Consider the following 21,292-nt stretch of genomic DNA (forward strand, 5'->3'; position numbering starts at 1 on the left):
TTTTATAAAAACTTTTAGTAATTTTTATAATAATTATAATATACACATAAAGTATTTGGAATTTTGTAATAAATTTTGTAATAAATTTTTATAAACATAGAAATGCAGAATAAAAAATTGCAATATCAGAATATTATTATAAATTGTAATTAAAAAATTACATTAATGTATCTGATTTAAAAAAATATCTAAATATACATAAAATAAAATATATAATTTTAAAACTTTTGTCTATATTTTCTGTTATTTACTTATTAGATGTTAATATATTTAATAAGAAAAAAATGATAAAATATAATTTAGATGATTGGTACGCATTAAGCAATTCTTCTCTAAACAATATAATAATTATTCAATAAAATAAGTGGCCAAAAAAATGGGAACATATGGATGTGATAAAAATATTGAACTTATATTCAAAATAAATGAAAATCCCTTTTCAACTCACAGAATCTTCCTCAGCAATGCTCCGCGGTCATGAAAATTATCACTTAATCGTACGCATCGATAAACCGATAAGAAACGTAATATATGTATAAACATAGATTAAAAATGATATTAAGAAGCCATATCAGAAGCTAGGTTCACTCACATAATATAAAAATAATAATTTATAAAATATAAATTATATCGTATACAATTCTTCAGTGGTCAAAAAAAGATAGAGTCCCATTGTGATTCGTAGTTTTAAAAAGATATAGTAATAATCATTTCTTCAGTCCCAGACGAAACATTAAGCAAAATTTCTCGGCAAAATTTTAAGCTATAAAATTAGCAAGTTAAAGTAAAAGATGTTTATGTAGTCAGAATGGTAAGAATTCAAATTTTTAGCTTCTAAAAGTTATGTAATGGACCTTCTTCTGGAGATCGATTATATAACTTTTCCCTTAGAGCGAAAACGTGAAAAGTGAAAAGTTTCAAGTAAATTCTGCGATCTCATCTACGATGTTTCATAGGATCATGTAATTCTTCGAATGTAAAAATATGAAATTGTTCATATGAATTTTTTCGTTATGAATTGTGGCAGAAGAATATTTAAGGAATTAGTTTAATACCTCGGAATTAGAATACCGTATAGGTAAGTTTAATCTGGTCGTGTTGTTTTCTGATAGATTATTAATCAATCAGACTATTATCTTGAAATAAGAATGGACTATGAGTATTGATCTAGAAGCTATAACGCTCCAAAGTTACATTCATAATCGTTATGAGTGAAAAATTTTACGTTAAATCTCGATGAAAATAAAAAATGAAAAATGAAAAGTTTCACTTGAAATTACATGATTGACTGGATTGATTCCTATGGATCTCTTGATAATTTTTCCTTCTATATTTACAGTATGTTTCTTATTGGTTTTTCGATATGGTTAATCTTTATGTGCATTCTGAGGGGATTGCTGAGGGCAACCTGTGAGTTCAAAACAAATCCATTTTTCATTAATTTTCAATAAAATGTAATACTTTTATCACATCTATATTTCCTCGCTTTTTTGTTACTTGCCTTATATATATTACGAGCTCGATATATGATACATGGTAATCGGATTCTATATAGCTTAATTATTTAGCATTCGGTATGTCCTATTTATCGTTTATAGGTATAAATTATACGGTTTCGAGAGATAACATAAATATATCGTACAGATTGTCCGTCTGATTCAATTACATCAGTTTATTGCTCATTTGTTTGTTCATTCTGTTATTGTCATAAAGTGTCGCTCATTTTTGTTTGGAAAATGACATATTAAAAGCTCATTAAAATCGGAAAGGGACAGTTGGGTCCCTTTCTTGTGAGTGTATACACATCGCTTGTAACATTTTTTTACATTTTTGTTATTCCAGATCATGAATAAATAGACAAGTAAATAAATAGATGAGTCAGCTGATCTTTAGAAAATATACAATTCTTTGTATTTTTGCATATCAACAAACACGTCAATATGTTAATAAACTTATAATTTTATAAATATTGGATCAATTTATTTTCCATTTCTCTAATTTTTTTTTTACGAAAATGAGGAAAAAGGGTTGCTAAATGATATTTTTTTAATCTTCACTGCAAATATTTAAAAATATTTTATATTTTTTTTAATATCCATAAATATTTCTTCTTTTGAATCTAACGATCAGTTTTCAATTTAAGACTTAGCAAAAATGAAAAAAAATTGTAAAGCTTAAGCCACATATAGTCCGGTTACTTTAATTATATTTTACGAATATAACATAAAAACATAATAAAACCTTATGGAATTTATTTGATATCAATGTGGTTTAATACAATGCAAATTAGTTTCACTCATCATATTTGTAACTTTACTGTCATAAAAATGAAATATGTGTCGATGTCGTTACTGTAGAATAAAGTTACAGATTAAATATGAATTGTCTAAAACACTTTTTCTTTTTTGTGATACTACATACGAAATTGCACATTTTAAGGATTCTTAAGCACAATAAATTTCGCACCTGGTGGGATCTTGGTCAGTTTCCAGCATTGGTTATCCATATCGATTCAATCCTTGATAATAATCAATCACGTGAGGAACGCAACCAAACAATTGCCTTAACACTAACAGACGAATAACGTGCTTATGAAATGAAGTGCACGTCGTTACTGGAATGCGTTAAAACGATGTGTTACCTTCTATATAAACGAGCACGGACTATACAGGAGTTCGGACCAGTTTGATCTTTACCCTTCCGCTGTCAGTGCGCCTTACGTTACGCCTCCTATCTACTTTATCTTTTCCCCCTCCACTTAATACATATTTAATATGCTTCAAATGATTCTATATGCAACGTCTGAATAAAAAAATGAAAAGATTGTAGATTACAAATAATCATATTACATATCACTTGAATCATTCCCACGGATTTCCATAGATATTGTTTTGACCGTGATTAGCGTTCTCTATCGTATTTGATGTATTCATATATATTGTCGTTTCTTAAATCTTAATATCATTTTCGTTTTCCTATTTCCTCATAGAATTAAATTTTATATATTATTTACCTTATTTATCATTTATTTGTCTCAAATCCGCCGATCACAGAGACTTCCACGAAAAGAATAGTTTATTATATACATACATATATATGTACATACATATTTCGCGTATTATTTTTTTAAATTAGAAAATTGTAACAAATAATCTCCTTTTCTTCACATTTTCGCTGAAGAAAGAGATTACAGAGGATACAAAATGGCTGAAGAGTCGATTGTTAATACAATACACGGAAAGAAGAAGAAGCTGTATGTATGAAATTTTCAACGTATACCAAAAACGATGATCGTATAGGATGGAATCATGACAAGCATCAGTATTATCAAGAAGCTATTTCAGTCTCTGTTTCAATCCATTATTCATCATAACTCACTATGACAATAATTTAAATAAATGAAATAATCGTGTATATTGAAGTAATGTAAGTATATGATAAAATAAAGCCTTTATTTTTATATTGTATGTGTAGAATAGATAAAGTCGAAATAAAAAATATTTTAAGATTAAAAAGAATTAATTTAAAAGGTTAAATTTAATTAAAGTTAGTAATATATTAAGCTTTCAAAATTTTAAATTATCTTTTTTTTCTATATTGTACATTACATAAACATTACAATTTTTTTACTAGTAACTATAAATTAACGTGCTAATAATAACTACTAAGAAAAAAATTCTTATGCAATTCTAATTTGATGAAATACGTAAGATGTAAATTCGTGTTATTTCAAATATTAGAAACCTATATGAAATAAGATTATTTTTCATTTTTATTAAAGTTGTACGTGTGTGTCTTGATAAATATATATCTACATTAACGTTTTAAATTATATATTAAAACATAACATATGTGTTTAATAATATTTTTTTTAATTTCTATACTTTTTATAATAATAATATAATAATAATAAATACAATTATAATTATAAATGTACAAAAACAAAATTTTATTGTAATAATATTGTAAACATCATAATTATTCAAAAATTTGGCTTTAAAAAATTCAGTAAACAATTGACACATATATAATTAAAAAACAGTATTTAATAAAACGACGCGATGTATCATCGGATGTCTAGTCGTTTGATGTATGTATGGAGAACAGATTGTGTTATGTTTTTTTTATTGAATTATAAAAACAAGAGAAAGAAAGGGAGACTGAGAGATTTGTTCGATTACAGTAACATTTTCTCCGATATTAATCTTAAGAACCTCTTCTATTGCAAATTTCAAAATTATTTGCAAAGAAGACTATTGTTAAAGATGTGTAAAAAAAAAACAATCTCCAAGATAAATGATGGAAAATCTTGAAATATAATGAGGAACTATCGGCACCTGCAATATTATATAATATTATATAATAGTAATTACATCTAAACTCTCATTTATCATTAACTGCTGCTAAATGAAGTTCAAAAGTTTACTTTTTATGTCGTTTTTTTTTTCATTTTTGCACAATTTATTTTTAATAATGTATGTGAAGATGCAATTATAAATGCAATTCCTTGATCAAGTAAAAAATAAAATTCGCAATAAATTGACAATAGTACGTTTAATAACGATACATGAATAATATTCAACTTTGCGTTATATCTACTCTCTAAATCTGAATCAGTGGATAATCACTGATATCAGTGCCAAGTATGCCACTGGATAATTAGTGACTATCCATTGATTCAGATTTAGAATGTAGTTAAATTTAAGAGACAAGCAGTTTTTCCAGATTCGCAAATTAGAAGAATGATCAATTGAAACTTATTCCGAAACTTAAAAAAAACTTAACAAAAAGAACGAAATAAACGACAACTAATTTTAACGATTACTTATTTTTCCTTTTTAAAAATTCAAAAGATATCTGTAAGCTTGTAATTGTGTCCATGTAAAATTAGGTCAATTTCTTTCTTTTGTTTGGATATCACGCGCACATTTTCGTAACGTGTGTGCACGTCAGCAAAATGCAGAAAAAACAATTAACGACAAAAAACAAAGTATAAAGAATTACACACGCGTATTTAATTGCTGTTTGCCTGCGAAGTGTTATCTCCAAGCTATTTCCGTTATTACTAATGCAAAAGCAAGAAATATCACCTTGCTCTCTCGCCTATTTCCATAGCAATGTCTACGTCAATTTTCTTGCTCAAAGAAAAGGAGATGATATAATTTGAATTAGAGTTCAGGCAAAGTTTTAAAATTTCATGTTCTTCTAGAGCAAATAGCGCAAAACACAGCTTAATTAAAGTCAATCTCACTTGCAATAAGATGCGTCTGAAACATTTTACTATCGCAAAAACAGTTTAAAAGAATATAATGCGTCATACAGTATAATTATCTAGAAAAAAACATTGTATCTATTACATACCCTTATCACAATTCATTGGCGTAACATTGGCCCAACATATCCCCAATGTATGCCAACGTTTAACCAATGATTCGCCAATGAATTGTGCTGCTCGGGTACTGCTGCTATATAATTAGTTATTATCGCCCAGTTATTATCTAATCACTTTCAATGACTTTCAGCAGAAAAAGCTCTGCAACATATTCCAATATTAACTTTGAAATATATGTATGTCACGATTCTGATACGTGATACGTACTTTTAGAAGGTTATATTTAATGTCATTACTTATCACAAATTCTTCAGACGTGACATTTTCCAACAATTCAATGTAATTTTAAATGCAACAATTTAAATTTAAATGCAACAATCGTCAAAATGGTAAATTTGAAGATTGACAAACCATGCATTTCTGTCAATCTTCAAATTTACCATTTTGACGACCAGGATGCAATAGGACTTGACTATAATGTTATATTTGAGATAGGGACAATTAATGAGGGTGTTAATGTATTGAAAAGGATCTCAACCAAAGGTCGAAACGTTTACTTGTATACTGTACTATATTGTACAACACATCCATGTAATTTTAATTTTCACATTAAAATCTAGTCTTGGCTCATAAAGGTTTGTTGAGAGTGTTGTTTGATTTAATTTGGTGAGCGCGCGCGCGCCTTGAAAGAATATTTTTATTTTTACTTATCACTTAGGCTTAGTTAAATAATATAATGGAATTATAACTTGGCGCCAGGTATTGATATCAAATCTTTTATACAAATAATATACATGTGACTTGGATTGAGTAAAATAATGTAATTTTATGAGATATAATCATTTTTTTGAAAAATAACTGAAGCTACTAGCACACTTGAGTTAATAGAAAGATTTTTCAATGGGAATACGAAAGCTACATATCACTTAGGTTTTATCGCATAATTAAATATAATACCATTTGCGGGTTTTACTTTTTAATTTGATACAACAGTTTCTTTTGTTTAATATTCATTGATTTGTTGTTGCATTGTACTATTTAACTTTTTTGTACAAATATTCTGTTATTATAGTTTTCCGTTTATAAGAATACTAGCTGCAAGCGCGTATAATTAAAGTCTACAAGTTTTTATAAAGAATAATTAAGACAAAAGATGCAATCGCATATATAAATCTTATTAGATTTTATAATGATACTTAATTTGTGTTATTTGTGCATAATAAACAAGAAAAAGACCAGTTTATCAATAATTAGATGAGTTGTAAAAATTAATAACATTAATGACTGAATAATGATCAATATTATTTTATTCAATATATATTCCATATGTTTAAAAATAAAGAGTAAAATGAAGAGTTAAAATATGAAGAGTAGAATAATTCGATACAAGTTTCGCTTAATGATAAATTTCGATTATTCCATCCTAGGAAAATACACAATGTATGGGGATGTATCCATAAATTTCCAGAATTTGAATTTCTTGTGGAAACTGAAACTAGTTCATAGTTTGGCCGTTAAATGAATAAATATCGTGAGTCTACAATATTGCGAAACAGTCTGTCGCGTAGCGGTGTGCTGAGAGCATTATGTTATTATTCAGAAGCTTTTACTGTAATATATGCAATTGTGTTAGACGATTTTTATAAGATTAAAACGGCCTTCGTTAAAGAATAGCGAGTGTATGTAAAATTGGTTTTTTTTTGAATAAATTTACAGCTGATTGTGAATCACAATGCTCAAAGAAATTATGAAGATAATATGAATAAACTATAAGTAAGAGTGATTTCAAAATGCATATAGTCAGGGTTGGGTAGTGCTAAATTAAAAAGATAAAAGTTATAAATTAAAAAGTTAAAAAATAGAGAAGAAGGATAGCAAGAAGAAGGATAGCGGCGAAGCGTTTCTTTTTTTAATTCGAAAACTACAGCGGATATCTCAAAATGGTATAAGACTTTTTTGTTCCCCTTGACCCATTCTATGCTTCCAATGCGGCCCCGACCTTACTTAAGAGACACTCTATATAATATTCAAATATAATATTAAAATATATCAACATTACTTCTTTAAAAAAAGAGTTATATTGTTGTAAAGATTAAATTATATTATGAATAAAATTTGGCAACATTGCACAAAATAATGAGGTTCGTCAGCCTGACTTGTAATCGGTACTGATTGATACAGCACTCTATTGCATTAAATTGTACAAAGCCGGTTCTTCGCTAATACTGTCTTCAACCTGCTCAAATGGTTATATGACAAGGTCACTTGATCTACCAAACCTCAACTACAAATGAAGAGGTTATACAAATGAAGACATTATACGTTCAAAGATACGTTCATATTCATTCGCGCTCATTTCATTCATTGTGCCATGTTTAAGAAGATAAATATCAACAGAAATAACATTTTCTCAAAATTCAGATATTTAATATCAATTTTTTTCTATTATATGGTGAACTCGTTTTATTTTATAATTTATGTATTTGTCGAACCTTCTAATTTACATTAATATGTTTTTTTATTTTGCTCTTGTTATTATAAGAGATATTATGAAGAAAAACAGCCATTGTATATATGCACTGATTTTTTTTATAAGGACAAGCATATTTTATAATAATTTTCTTGAAAACGGTACGGTAAATCGACTTAAAATTTTACATATAGGAACAAAATACATTAAAGAGTATCTTAGCAAAATATTATAGCAATGGTGTTATCTTTAAAATTCTGACATACATCTTTAAGTGTGCTAGTAGCATCAAATCGACGATTAAAAATTAATTTTTGAAGTTTGATTATTATTTTAATTAAATGATTGTGTTGTAATGGTCGACAGTATACGGCGCATAGTCTGACTGAGATAAATGTTTGGGAATTTATTTATACATACATATATAATTATTAATAAGTCAACATTTAGCTTTGACATATTTGGCGGTTCATATATTTATGTAATATATTCATATAATACATCACAATAAATATCATAAACCGATCATATTCTTATTCTTATTGTAATCGCAAATATCACGAAAACAGGTTCTGAACACAACGCTCTTACACCCAAAAAAATATTCTTATTAATATTCACAATGGCACGTGGCAGACTGTTTTACAATATTGCAGGCTTGCGATATTTAGTGGCAAAATTTTAAACTTCAAAGGAGTTATAAATTCCAGAATCTTTTAAATACTACCTCGTAATAAATATACTCAGACAGCACTACGTCCAAAATCGGAGTATAAGATGTCTCTTAGACATATCATAAGATATTTTGAAGATATCATATCATGAGTTGTCTTTAAGATGTTTTTGAGATAACTTTAAGACGTCTTTGAGATATCTTGTGTCCCGATTTTGGCTGTCAAAATTTCTTCTTCATAATCCGTTTAAATATTACAACATGGCCAGTTGTCGTTAATGTTTGCTGCATTTTCGTAAAAACTGCATTTTACGTTTGTAGATAACAAACAGTTTTAAATGTGGGTTTCAGATGGTATAATTAAACTAAACTTGATAATGAAATGTGTACATGTATCTAATGTGTAAAGTTTTACTATATATTAGTTGATTGTATTCCATATCACCTTCCTATTACATAATCGCAATTTTTTGAATTTGTCAATTCAACATCGGATTTGTATTCAGTGGCTTAAAAACTCCTACACTGTTAAATCTATAGTGTCAAATTTAACCTAACGTGAGTCGCCACTGCTTCTAATAAATATATCATTATTTTTTTACCAAAACGATAGTTAAATTTGACTCTATATCGTGTCAATTTGACACTATATAGTATAACCAAGATTAAATAAATATAACTAAAAGCTTTAATAATAAATCATTTAATGATTTAATTTACAGGTGCTTTTTGTAATAGAATTTAACTATGAATATTTTATTAACCTACACTAAAAAATCTTTTTGAGAGCTGAAAGTCCTAACAACATAATTTTACAGATTGCATTAAAACGTCTTCAGCACATCATATATTATTATAATATAAAAAATTAAATAAAATAGTCCTTTCAGTAACTTTAATTGTCTCAAAATTGCGATGAAGCAATTTGAAAATCGAATCCACATTCAGTATCCAAAAAAATGATTATTTTTATTCAGGTATTCGAAAAAGTCATTTTCTATCGAACAATGTAATATATTAACAAGGCTATCACAATTCAGGATATCTGTATTGTTGATAGTAATCAATTTTGAAATTTATGAATAAAGAAGAAAAATGTGGAAAAACTTTCGCATGTTAATCGAGCATTGATCCAGCAATAAATGGCCAACGGCCGAATTATTGAGCGGAAACCTATCAACTCTCACATTATCGCGCACGTAACGAAGAAAGGCTCTGTTTGTCCGAAGCGAATGTGTGTGTGTATACGTGGTTGCAATTCTGCATGATCCGTGGCAATATGTGTTTCATGTGTGTATGTGTGTGTACGTGCTGTGTAGCATGTTCAATCGCGCTTCCGACTTCAGATAAATTTAGTTCTACTCGCCCAAGCGACGATTTCCCTTTCTACGGGTGTAGCTGTCCGATGGTCTTTGCATCGTTTAGTGAGAGTTCATGCGTGGGAATTGCATAAGCGCTTTAAACGGTGGCGCGAGCCACAGCTCAGCGGCTTTCAACGTGATATCAAAGGTCGTATCGGAAGCAGAATGGATAATAACATCTTCCGTGAAATTGATTTAGCCTACAGCACATAAAGGATGCTTTCTCTCGATAAACAATTGAGGCAAATGCACATAAAATATCTACAAGAAGCCATGATAAATGATAATTCCTATTACTTTTTTTTAAAGAAGAATTAATTTTAATTTGGCTCTTATAAGTAACGGTTGCCACCTTCAAATTAGTACTCCGCCGGAGATCAATTTTCCAAAAGAAAAAGGAAATTATTTTATAATTACGTTTTTTTTATAGACAAAGCATCAAACGATCCTGAGTGGAAAATCTCACGCGGTTAAAAAAATTACAAAGTTATTATTACAAAGAATGCTTAATATACTAATCATATATTATAATTATGTATATAATTATTTTAGAAATAGCAACATTATAATATGTTGAGTCAATAAAAATTGGACTTTTCTCGATGTTTTAAAAACAAATATCCGGCAATAAGCTTAATCTAGGTAATCTACAGGTTCCCTTTTTTAAAACATAGAGAAAAGTCCAGTATATTCTACAGTATAGTCTACAGAAAGCAATAAAAGAGAAATGATAATCAATAGATTCAAGATTTTTATCATCGTCTCGTCATCTTTACACTACTATTTTCTTGTAAAAAAAAAAGGTTAAAATTTAAAACAACTAGCTGGAGATTTTTTCGTCTGTTAGAGCGCCGGAGATTCGTTCAAGAGTTGGAGTCTTTAACCGAAAACTGGAGAGGTGACAATCATGCTCTTAGGACAAGTGTCTCAAATTACTTGTATGAATAGAGAGAATTATAGTTGCACAAATATATCCAATCATGTAGACGATCATCGTTTGCTACAACTTGGTGATCAATAAAATTACATGAGCCTGCCTTTCTCTGTTGCCTTTCTCTGGCTACGATTTTATAGTTAGCATTTTTATAGAAGTTATCTGACTCTTAGTGTGAAGCTAGTGCTATCTTCTCTCGTTACGAAACTCGTCCGTTACGTTACTCTTTATTAAGTTAACCCGGGAGTACCAAGGATATGTCTGCGCGACAGATATAACTGCGCAAGCTCATTACACCTTAATTCCATCTCTTCCTCATAATCCTCTCGTGACACAGCGATTCTCTTGTAATGTAAGATTTAGTCCTCATGGAAGCTATTACCGTGAGGCTTTCTACCCCTCGGAAATGAAAAATAAGTACACGGGATAATCTGAGACGAAACAAGATAATAGCATATTCTATACCATCAATTCTAGGTTGCAATTGAGAGGAAAAAGGAACGATCAATTTTCCGTCTTCATCGAAAACACGGAAACCAAATTGCAATTCGAATGCAACCGCGTAGCTATAAGCTTCGCCAATGAGATTTGCTGACAAAAATGGGTAAATTGTAAATTAGCTACCTGATAGACTATATGTGCGTATGCGACACTACGGAAGTATTTCAACCAAGTAAAAGTAAACGAATAAGATTGAGCTCTGTTATTAGCTTCGATGATTAAAAAAATGTCCTGTCGTCCCTGACATGGTTACATCCTGCTTGATTAAGATTATCTTGAAGTTCACTTGATCTGTCCGTGGTCATCTGGCTGACATTAATACAAATAAGAATATCGACGAGCGGTACATATACTGAACTTATAAAATTCAGAAATGCATAATTTATACTTTCGGAGAAAAATATATTGTGGTAGCAACTATAAGGTAACAACTACGTAAGTTTTATATGTATAATTAATGTACTCTCTTAGTTGATATATTATTTTATAGTTACTTCCATTGTAACATAGTTTATTCAGTGTGTAGTACATTAATTCTATATATAAAACTTATACATTGTTATATACATTGTTGAATTCATAATGTTAAATTATCCCAATTTTGATTGCACTGTCCGATACTGATTTTGTCTTGCGAAATATCATTTCCGAAGTATTTTTTGACACTGAAAATGATGCTGTTCTCAGAATTTGCCTATCATGTATATTTTCGATAAAATTGGAATAATACAAAAAATGATGATTTTGGCTATATTTAAAATGGTATTGCGGTTAAGGAAATTTTATTTTGTCAATTTTGTCTACACTATCTTAAAAAATGCTATTTTTACCTTAAAAATGAGTTATTTTTTGTTTCTGTACGATTTTTTATTCAAGTTACGTAAGTTCGAAATTATCCGTCTGACATTTATTTGAGGTCGGGAAAAGTTCGCGATGTAGCGAAATAATAAAAAGAAAACAAGAATAAGAAATAGAAAAGAACAAAAAAATAATAAAAAATATGTAAAGAAAAAAGGAGTGTAAGAAAGATCGCTTCCACGTGATGCACTTTGGAAACAAACATTGTGGCTGAACTTCTAGTAACTATCATACTAACCTCGGAATGTTAAGTTTAATTGTAAGAAACATAACTCAAAGTATGACATTAGCATATATATGATCAAGAGACACTGGCTTGCGCTGAGTGAACGCGCAGAGCGATAGTGCGAGGCGCAACGCATGCCTAACTTCAAACCTACGTAATTTGATCATAAAAAGTCGTATAACAACAAGAAATGCATTTTATAGATAAAAGGTAGCACTTTAAGATAGTGTAGACAAAATTGACAAAATAAAATTTCTTCAATTGCAATATCATTTTAACTATGACCAAAATCATCTACTTATATTATTCCAATTTTTTCGGAAATGTGTTATGTGATAGATTTTTTCCGAGCGCGGATTTAAATCCAGTGGCCAAAAATCTTTAAGAAATGACACTCCACACATGCCAAAGACAAAAAAAATCAAATTTTGTCGGACAGTATTTGATCACTCTCTCTCTTTTATAGATTTTAATAAAATATCATTAATTGGCTAAAACAATAGTTAAACAATTTAACTCAAGAAAATGTATTAAATTTGACTCTAATTTAATTTATTATTTACTAAGTGCATATATTAACATAAATGATGTTTACTTTGAAATTAACTACCAAATTAATTTTAATTAATAAATTGATTTACATTTTGATACAGACGGAAGTTAAAAATCACAAAATTTAGTTATTTAATTCAAGGGATTGGGTTATTGCGCCTTTATCTATATCTATATATATTAATATTATTTCATTCAACATCTGATAACTATTACCAGACTCTTTTGTCATTGTAGTTGTCACAAATAATATCTTTCTTTGAATGCAGGTGCGATTATGATTGACGTCAAGCCGGTATAAAGCGAATTATCGTGAATAATTCGCTGCTCCATTTCTTTCAGACTGCACCGTCATTGCTGATTACCAAACTATAATCGAGCTAATAATATTACCCCGAGTTAGAAAGTAGCGTGGTCATCGCGCAATCGAAGATACATCGCGTTTCTTGCTGTATTCTAACGAAATGCACCATCGCCGTTAATGACGATCGCGGCCGTCGCGCGTCGCCGTGATGCCTTCAATTATTATTAAACCATCTGTCGAGCGGAAACCCTTTGCGCCGACTTTTAACACAGATCGTTCGCCACAGATGCAAGTCGCACACAATCTAATAGCTTTAGTGCAGTCATCCTCTCAAGAAACCCGTTTTTTACCGATAAATTTTATGTGATTCTTCCGTGGTTACAGAATTCGATCTATGAATTAAAAGTACATTTAACCCTCTGGAACTGACGCTAAAATCTGCAATACAGTTACTGATGTTGGGTCTGTAAGATTTATTAAATTTATGTTAATTAAAAGATACTAATTAATTTTAAGAAATGACAACTCGTATAAAAAAGAATAAATAATAATAAGGAATACTATGTGTGTACGCGTCAATTTTGATAAAACTTTCATTACTAAAAGTATTTACAAAGTTATGAACAATGCCCATTTCAGCGGCAATTATTGATACTTAATAGAAAAAATTAGACATTTAAGTACGTAAAATTGATGGAATCGAAAAATATATATGAGAAAATTACACTGTCCAATATTATTTGTGATTGTGTCGCAGAAGTATGAATTTCCAATGACTATTCACACTTGTGTATTTTTGCCTGTAAACACGAATTCGAATTGTTAAATTGAGTTCAATAGTATTCCATTTTAATATTGCATTATGTGAAAATTATATAAGTGCTTTTGTACATATATAAAATATATATATAATTGTATCATATTAAATCATAAGGAACATAAAATTGACAAAATATAATATGGCAGAAAGATTAGAAAATGAATAAGATAATCCGTATAACAAATCAAACTAACAAAGACTCTTTATAAATCAAAAGAACTAGGAAAGAACATGGGCAATAGGAGTCAAGCGCAGAAGACGTCATGCAAATAATTTAGTAGAATAAACAAGTTTTACGCTTTATGAGTGTATTATTTGCGCGACGTCTTCTGCGCTTGACTCCTATTGTCCATATTCTTTCCTAGTTTTTTTGAAAAAGATAATCTTTCTGCCATATTATATTTTATTAATTTTATAATTTTTTTTATTTAATGTGATTCGATATTGTGTAAAATATAAAAGCACTTACTCTTTCCACATAATCTAATATTAAGATAAAATACAATGCCTTTTGTATTACATTGTCATGTATTATCTGTCACAGAGCTGTCCAAGGTCGGTGTTTTTTTGTTTGAAAACCTAACGTTTTTGCCTAATGCTTAACGTCCGGCTACTGAGACATTTACCTTACAACATCATTAAAATTCTTAAAATCATCGTGTTTGTCTCGTGACGCTATTTTGTTCAAAATTGTGACATGGTAGCTAAATTTAGACAACGGATTTCTGTTTAGCAAGTAAAAATATATAGGAAATGACTAGGGTATTTACTCGTTTTGCCTAATTCCATGCAAATATATAAGAATAATCTAAATGCAGATTTGTAATATATAATGAAATTTGAGTTGTTTGATATTTTTGACAAAGAAATTTATAATTCAGTGGGTCCAATAAATCCACCGTCAGCTGTAGAAAATTAATAAGCGTCACTGTATTAGAAAGGAGCACTTAGTAGCTCTTGACATTTGCGGTAACGGTTTGCAACGCGCGCGTGGTGACAAAGAGATTTGTGTAATTGAATAGGTCCAACAGACTCTCACGTTAGCTCTGGAAAGTTAAAAAAATCTATTTTGTTATTTATCATGAATCTTACAGTTTCTCTCATCACGAACTAGAGTTCTCTCTCTCTCTCTCTCTCTCTCTCTCTCTCTCTCTCTCTCTCTCTCTCTCTGTCTGATCTCTAGAGGTTTATAATTATTTCTAAGCAGTCGCAAAGACTGATGGATAATGATATGCAAGTAAAATCATTGCGTGTAAAAGGAGACCCGAGACGATAGCATGGTTAATAACAGTACGCATCTTATTATTAGTACTCCAAGAAATACTTATCAAAAAAAAATTTTGAATAAAGCATAGAAACTGTTTTCTCCTCGAATTGGTTTTACAATCATCTTATTTTTTAATAACTAATCGATATGAAATGTAACAAAACAATCAGTGATTTGTTTGGTCTGTAAAATTAAAGTCTTCCTACCCAGCAACGAATAAAGTGATAATGCAATATAAAACGAGTGGTATGTGACTTAAGACATTCAATCGCACCTAGTTTCTTCACTAATTGTGAGACAATATTAAGCAGATAATTAAAATATCTTGGAATTTGTTCAAATATTATAACAATGAATAACATTTTTATATTAGGAATTTGAAGTGTTGCAAATCGTTACAATTGCATAGATATCATTACACAGCCTTGATCAAAATATAAAGCACCCCCACAAATTGACATAAACGTTCTATATCTAACAAAAAATAAAAAAACAGTTTCATTGAAAAACAATATTTATTTTTATAATAACTTTAATATTTTGTTAGATTTTCTTTGAGTTTTGTTACCTCTTTTTCTAAGAAAATGCAATAAATTGAGGATGCTCTACTTATGGCTAAGGCTGTATATACTATGTGTATATATGTGCCAATTATAGCTCTCTATAAAAATATCATTTTTGTTAAGTCCAATAATCCAAATCGATAGATACGGTCTTGCGTTAATCAATGCGAATTACGGAGAGACTGCACTATGTCATAAAATAATTAATATAATCTAACATATAATAGGCACATAAATTAATGTAACTCACTTACTATCACACATGCAGACACATACCCATATTACGAGTTTAATTACGACGGTAGTTAATTAATTAAATAATTTCGTATCACAATCGAATTGCTTATGCCTGATATGCACACGAGACACGTTGCTATATCTGCGATACATTAATGACAATGATCCCGTTGTAGTCACAGACTATTGATTATCATCATTTGATTCGCAGTGGATAATTGATATTGTGTTACGCAGCCTTGATCCGAGAAGTGGTGCATTTTTAAAGATCAAGTTCGTTATATAATTTTTTCCATTAATTTTTTTACCTGCATGACCTCTACTTGACTTCACTAATAGTAAGCAAGCGATCTTGCAATTGCACTTAAGTTGAACGTCAGCTTTATAAAAAAAATAAAAACGAAAAAAGTTATAGATATATATAGCACCAACCGCAGTCAGTCTTGTCAGCAGCACGCAAAACTACGCAACTGCAAACCAGAAGCACGGCGCCGCGCTGGTGCCGGCTAACGGTCCCTGCGAGATTCCGTGAGTCCTCCAGGAAGTTAGGATCGGCTGAGGTTCACAAGCGTAGACGATGGCCCTTCCACTCGGTGGAAAGGCGATTGTACCAAGGCGGTCGTGCAACTTTCTCGCCGGAATCGCAAATGCGGAAGAGGTCGTAGAGTACATGAGAGAGTACATGAGAGCTTACAGTACGATTCATCGGTCAGTACCCACAGGATCGTTGCCCCGTATAGATCGTACCTCGGTTTCCCTCGTATGTATATAGCCAACGAGCGGCGAGCTGCCGTTCTATTGAATTCCCATCGCAGAGTATCGTGCCGTCGAGCATCAGCGTGAATTGCAATTGCTAATTTCGCCGGATCAATTCGAAACTTTCGTATTTGAATCTTTTGAATACGGAGCTTTGAAAAGTGCTTTTATTTCGAAACGTTGGAAACTTTATCGCTTCCAAAGAGGCAAGTTTTTCAGTGTTTTTTTTATTTATAAATGGTTATATCTGTTAGTTAAATAGAGAGAATGAAAGAGAAAAACTATTAATTTTAACGTCCCAATGTTACAATGATTCCTGATTATGCGAGTTATGAAACATTCAATTTTAGATAAATGACATCTGGCCTCGAGTTATTAAACATTCACGGAATCTATATATAAATATACATATATATACATATATATGTTTGCGAATGTTGATAAATAAAATTTACATATTTGTCCGTCAGTCTCTCACATTTATAACAATTTGTCATACACTCTTTATATCCTCGTTCTATTCTGCTATATCATGATTATCACCAATTTTTATTTCAAACTTATAATTAAGTATTCTATCAACACTAAAGACATCCGTTAATAAATTTGTTTACTTCTGGATATTATATTTACAATATTTCTCGGTTTGACAATGCATTCAATTTTGTCTATTTCAACAACTCTACCGAATTTATTGTAATGCACGAGGGTGTTTCGTAAATTCGTCAGTTTTGTACTAGAGAGAACTGACATTTTTTAAGAATCGAAATATCTATTGTATTGTATCTAATTTTATTAATATGTTATTATATACATATATACACACGTCCATCGACTCTTATAGGGTTTATTTGAATTTATGATTTAAATTTATAAATGTTTTCTCAGATTATTTGTCAAGATTGCACTTAAGGGCAATCTTGACAAATCATTGTTCATGGTGTTTTAAACCTGGCTTAATCCTACAAAAAAACCGATTTCAATTCGGATATTGTGTTTTTCAATAATATCTTATTTTATATGATGTCTTGTTTTATTTTTGTAAATTTTGGCTGCGTTGGAGAGTTCACTATCAACGCTATTATGCCATTCTGTCTTTATCATTTATTAGACATAAAATAAGGATAGAATGATGCAATAGCGCCGATAACGAGCTCCCCGAACACAGTTTTGTCCGCTAATTTATGAAAACTAAAAAACACGTGTAAAAATCAAACTAGCTAAAAATTTATGTGCGAAGACAAATACATGACGATTTATTAAATTTATTTAATTTCTCATTACTTATTACTAACTAATTATCATTAATAAATACGTGTAAAATACATAATTAATTATTCTAATTTATTTGAATAATTAATTTATAAGAGTGGAATGATTAATCATTCTGCTTTTATTGTCAATCTTATAAACATCAGTACTTGATAAAAGAATACACGATAATATTATAATAATGTTTGATATAAATTAATGACGTTATGAATTATTTTAATGATAGTTTAATAGGAATCTTACTACAAGAATAATAAAAAGAATAATAAAGAATCATAATTAAAAAGTATATGCATTTACTTGTAAATATAGAATTGGATAGATGTTTAATTCAAATTAAATTAAAAATTTTTTCAAGAAAAAATTGTTAACAATTTAAATAATATCGATTGTGGTGTTGATAAAAAAAAGATCTTTGCAATCTAAATTATTGAGAGAGATGCTGCATAGATAAAACATAGTTTCTATACGATTGATCACGATATTTTCGAGTTAAAACAAAACCTAAATAAAACAATATCACTTTCGATCTCGAGAAGTAAAAGCGTGCATTGTCAGTAAAAGGAAGTGATTTAATGCATTGAACGTTCAGAGATAACGTAACGATATTTTTATAAGTTTTCGTAGATCAACTTTCTAATAATGATTTTCATCAAGAGAGATAAGTCATAATTTTATTAATATAGAAATATATCAACAATTTTGTTATATTTGAATACCACATAAAATTATCGTTACAAAAATGATAGTTTGATATATGTCATACAATACATAAAGTTTTGTTACGCTATTAGTGATAAGCAAAATTATAAGGATATAGTAAGGATTATAGTCCTCTTACTAAGGTTACCGAGAATGGAAATTTAAATTTTCAAAGTCGAATTTCTGGTTAACTAAAAAAAAACCTCAGTAGAAAATTCGGAACAAGGCTGATATGCAATCTACGTTACACGCAACTATGTGTAGTTGCATATTGACAGGCGCAGCCTTAAGTCTCGATACGATCGGATTCTCTGTAAAATTTCTTGAGAAGTTTTCAAGATTAAAAGCAAACGAAAAATTTTAGTTATCACATTTGCAGTAGATGAAGATTAATATAAAAACACGTAAGTTATACCACGATCAAGTTAAAGCGATCCACAAGAAAAGAAGGATTCATTCACGATTTATCATGTTTTCATGAACCGATCTTGAGAGATTTCGCAGAACCTTTGACATGTAAAATTTGATTTTTCTTATCAAACGGTCCGCAAGATACTATAAGCTTTTCTTATAGTAATAAACTTTTTATAGTCAGAAACTGTTACTGACTATAAAACAGTTACTAGAAACACAGATAGAATCTAATACAATTTACTTTATGACATTACTTTATGAATTTACGTTATGACATATACGAAATTACGCTTATCTTTATTTATGACGACTCTGAAAAAAAAAGGAAATGATTGATATATTGAGATAAAAAGAATAAAACTTTCTAAAATAAAAGCATGCCCTAATACAACTTCTTTTAGATGTTGCAACGTTGTTACGACGTTGGTTTAGTCTGCTTTCGATACAATGTGATACTCTTCGATATTTCGTAGACAAGACTTAGTAGTGATTAACATAAATAAACGCAATAAAATGACGTAAGATGGAATAATTTCATAAAATTCTAAGGTTTTAAGGATGATATGTATGCAGCCAGACGTGGAAAATGTATTATTACGGATGGCACATCTATGTTGACGTAATATCGTCGAAATCAACAGACAGAAAAAGCACTAATAACATATACTTATATTACATCAACAGAACGTCGTTATATCGACTAGTTAGACGTGAACTTTCATACTCGATGTGATGATCACGTGTTCGGCACGATGATGTACACTCGCGGAGACCTAACATAAGTTAATACACGTTACATTCACGTACATTCTTCTCAGCTAGAATCACAGCTAGATTCTATTGACGAGGCAAGAGTTGCAGTGAGTACTTCACGCTTGCAGCGCAACCTTTCACCGATCGTTGCGGATTATAAAATCAAATCTCTTTCCAATTCCCTTTTCTTCGTCTATCTCTCGTGGAATTCGCTGATAATCGCGTGACAATTAGTCCATTGATCTCTGTGAGAATAGGTCTTTGTTCAAGCGGCGTGTACGCGATACGTAACAGTAGAACGCGGTCGTCGGTGAAAGCGCCGGACAGTCGATGCAATAGGGTGACCCTGACATATTTCGCAACACGCCTTCATAGTCATTTCCCAGGTGCAATTTGTATCGGTGAGAAGTCGCGAGCACGGCGCTTGTCGTCTTTCTTTACGGACAGTAAGTATTGCGTATTTAGATAACTAAAAATTACTAGATAAACATGAGATAAATTACGTGTAAACATATCTTAGATAAGATAAAGATGATTTTATTTTAAATCAAGATAAAAGATAAAATTATAACTCATTTCATTACATTTTCATCTAAAATTTTAAAATTACTTTTAAGCAAAATAATTTAGAATATAGAAATGATATATTCATATTTTCAATATAAATCTTTATTTCTTAAAAACTAGAGTTTTTCAAATATATCCCATCTGACAAATGATTTCTGCTTGTACATACATAGGTACGTACATATCTATTGTTCAGATATATCTCCACTGGCACCAATGATAGTAAGATGTATTATAATTGAACTTTCTGAACAGGTGCACATGGAGCAATAAGTTAAAGTGAAACAAATATACATTTGTTTCACTTCATCTTATTGCACCAGTTCAGAAAGTGCAGAAATAAAAAACAGACCTAATGTTCAGAATTACAAATCTTTTGGACATCAATATTGATCTAACAACATTAAACATAAATAGGTCTTATAAAAAAAGGAGATTAAAATCCAACAGTGAGAAGCGTATATTAAAATTCTCTCACATTAAGATAATTTGAAAAAGATAACACGTTTTTATCTAAAATAAAAATGGAGATATGTATTCTAATATTCTAGATAGGATGAAGCTATTTCTTTATCTAAATAATTAGTCTAGATAATTTTAAATAGATAACAGCAAACACTTCTTACAGAAATCCAATTTCATACTGGTCAATTTAATTTAAAAAAAGTAATAATTAATTACTTATTTTGAGTAAAAACATCGAACAATGATACTGCATAATTAATCACTG

At 29.8% G+C, this 21,292-nt stretch overlaps 1 protein-coding gene across 3 annotated transcripts in view; it reads right to left on the reverse strand.

Annotated features, from left to right (window-relative positions):
• LOC108731349 (alpha-tocopherol transfer protein-like) overlaps nt 1–21,292 on the reverse strand; it is a 38,570-nt gene that overhangs the window by 14,945 nt on the left and 2,333 nt on the right. The window contains exon 1 of one of the 3 annotated variants that reach the window (XM_018461647.1): nt 2,467–2,636. The exons of 1 other annotated variant lie outside the window; for it this stretch is intronic. In XM_018461647.1, the coding sequence (XP_018317149.1) occupies nt 2,467–2,506 (40 nt within the window). In that variant the 5' untranslated portion in view covers nt 2,507–2,636. Of the gene's footprint in view, nt 1–2,466; nt 2,639–21,292 lie in introns of those variants that run through there. One more of the 3 variants, XM_018461645.1, reaches the window with a different exon arrangement.

This window comes from Mycetomoellerius zeteki, unplaced genomic scaffold (assembly GCF_001594055.1).
Source record: "Mycetomoellerius zeteki isolate Tzet28-1 unplaced genomic scaffold, Tzet1.0 scaffold124, whole genome shotgun sequence".
NCBI lineage: Eukaryota > Metazoa > Arthropoda > Insecta > Hymenoptera > Formicidae > Mycetomoellerius > Mycetomoellerius zeteki.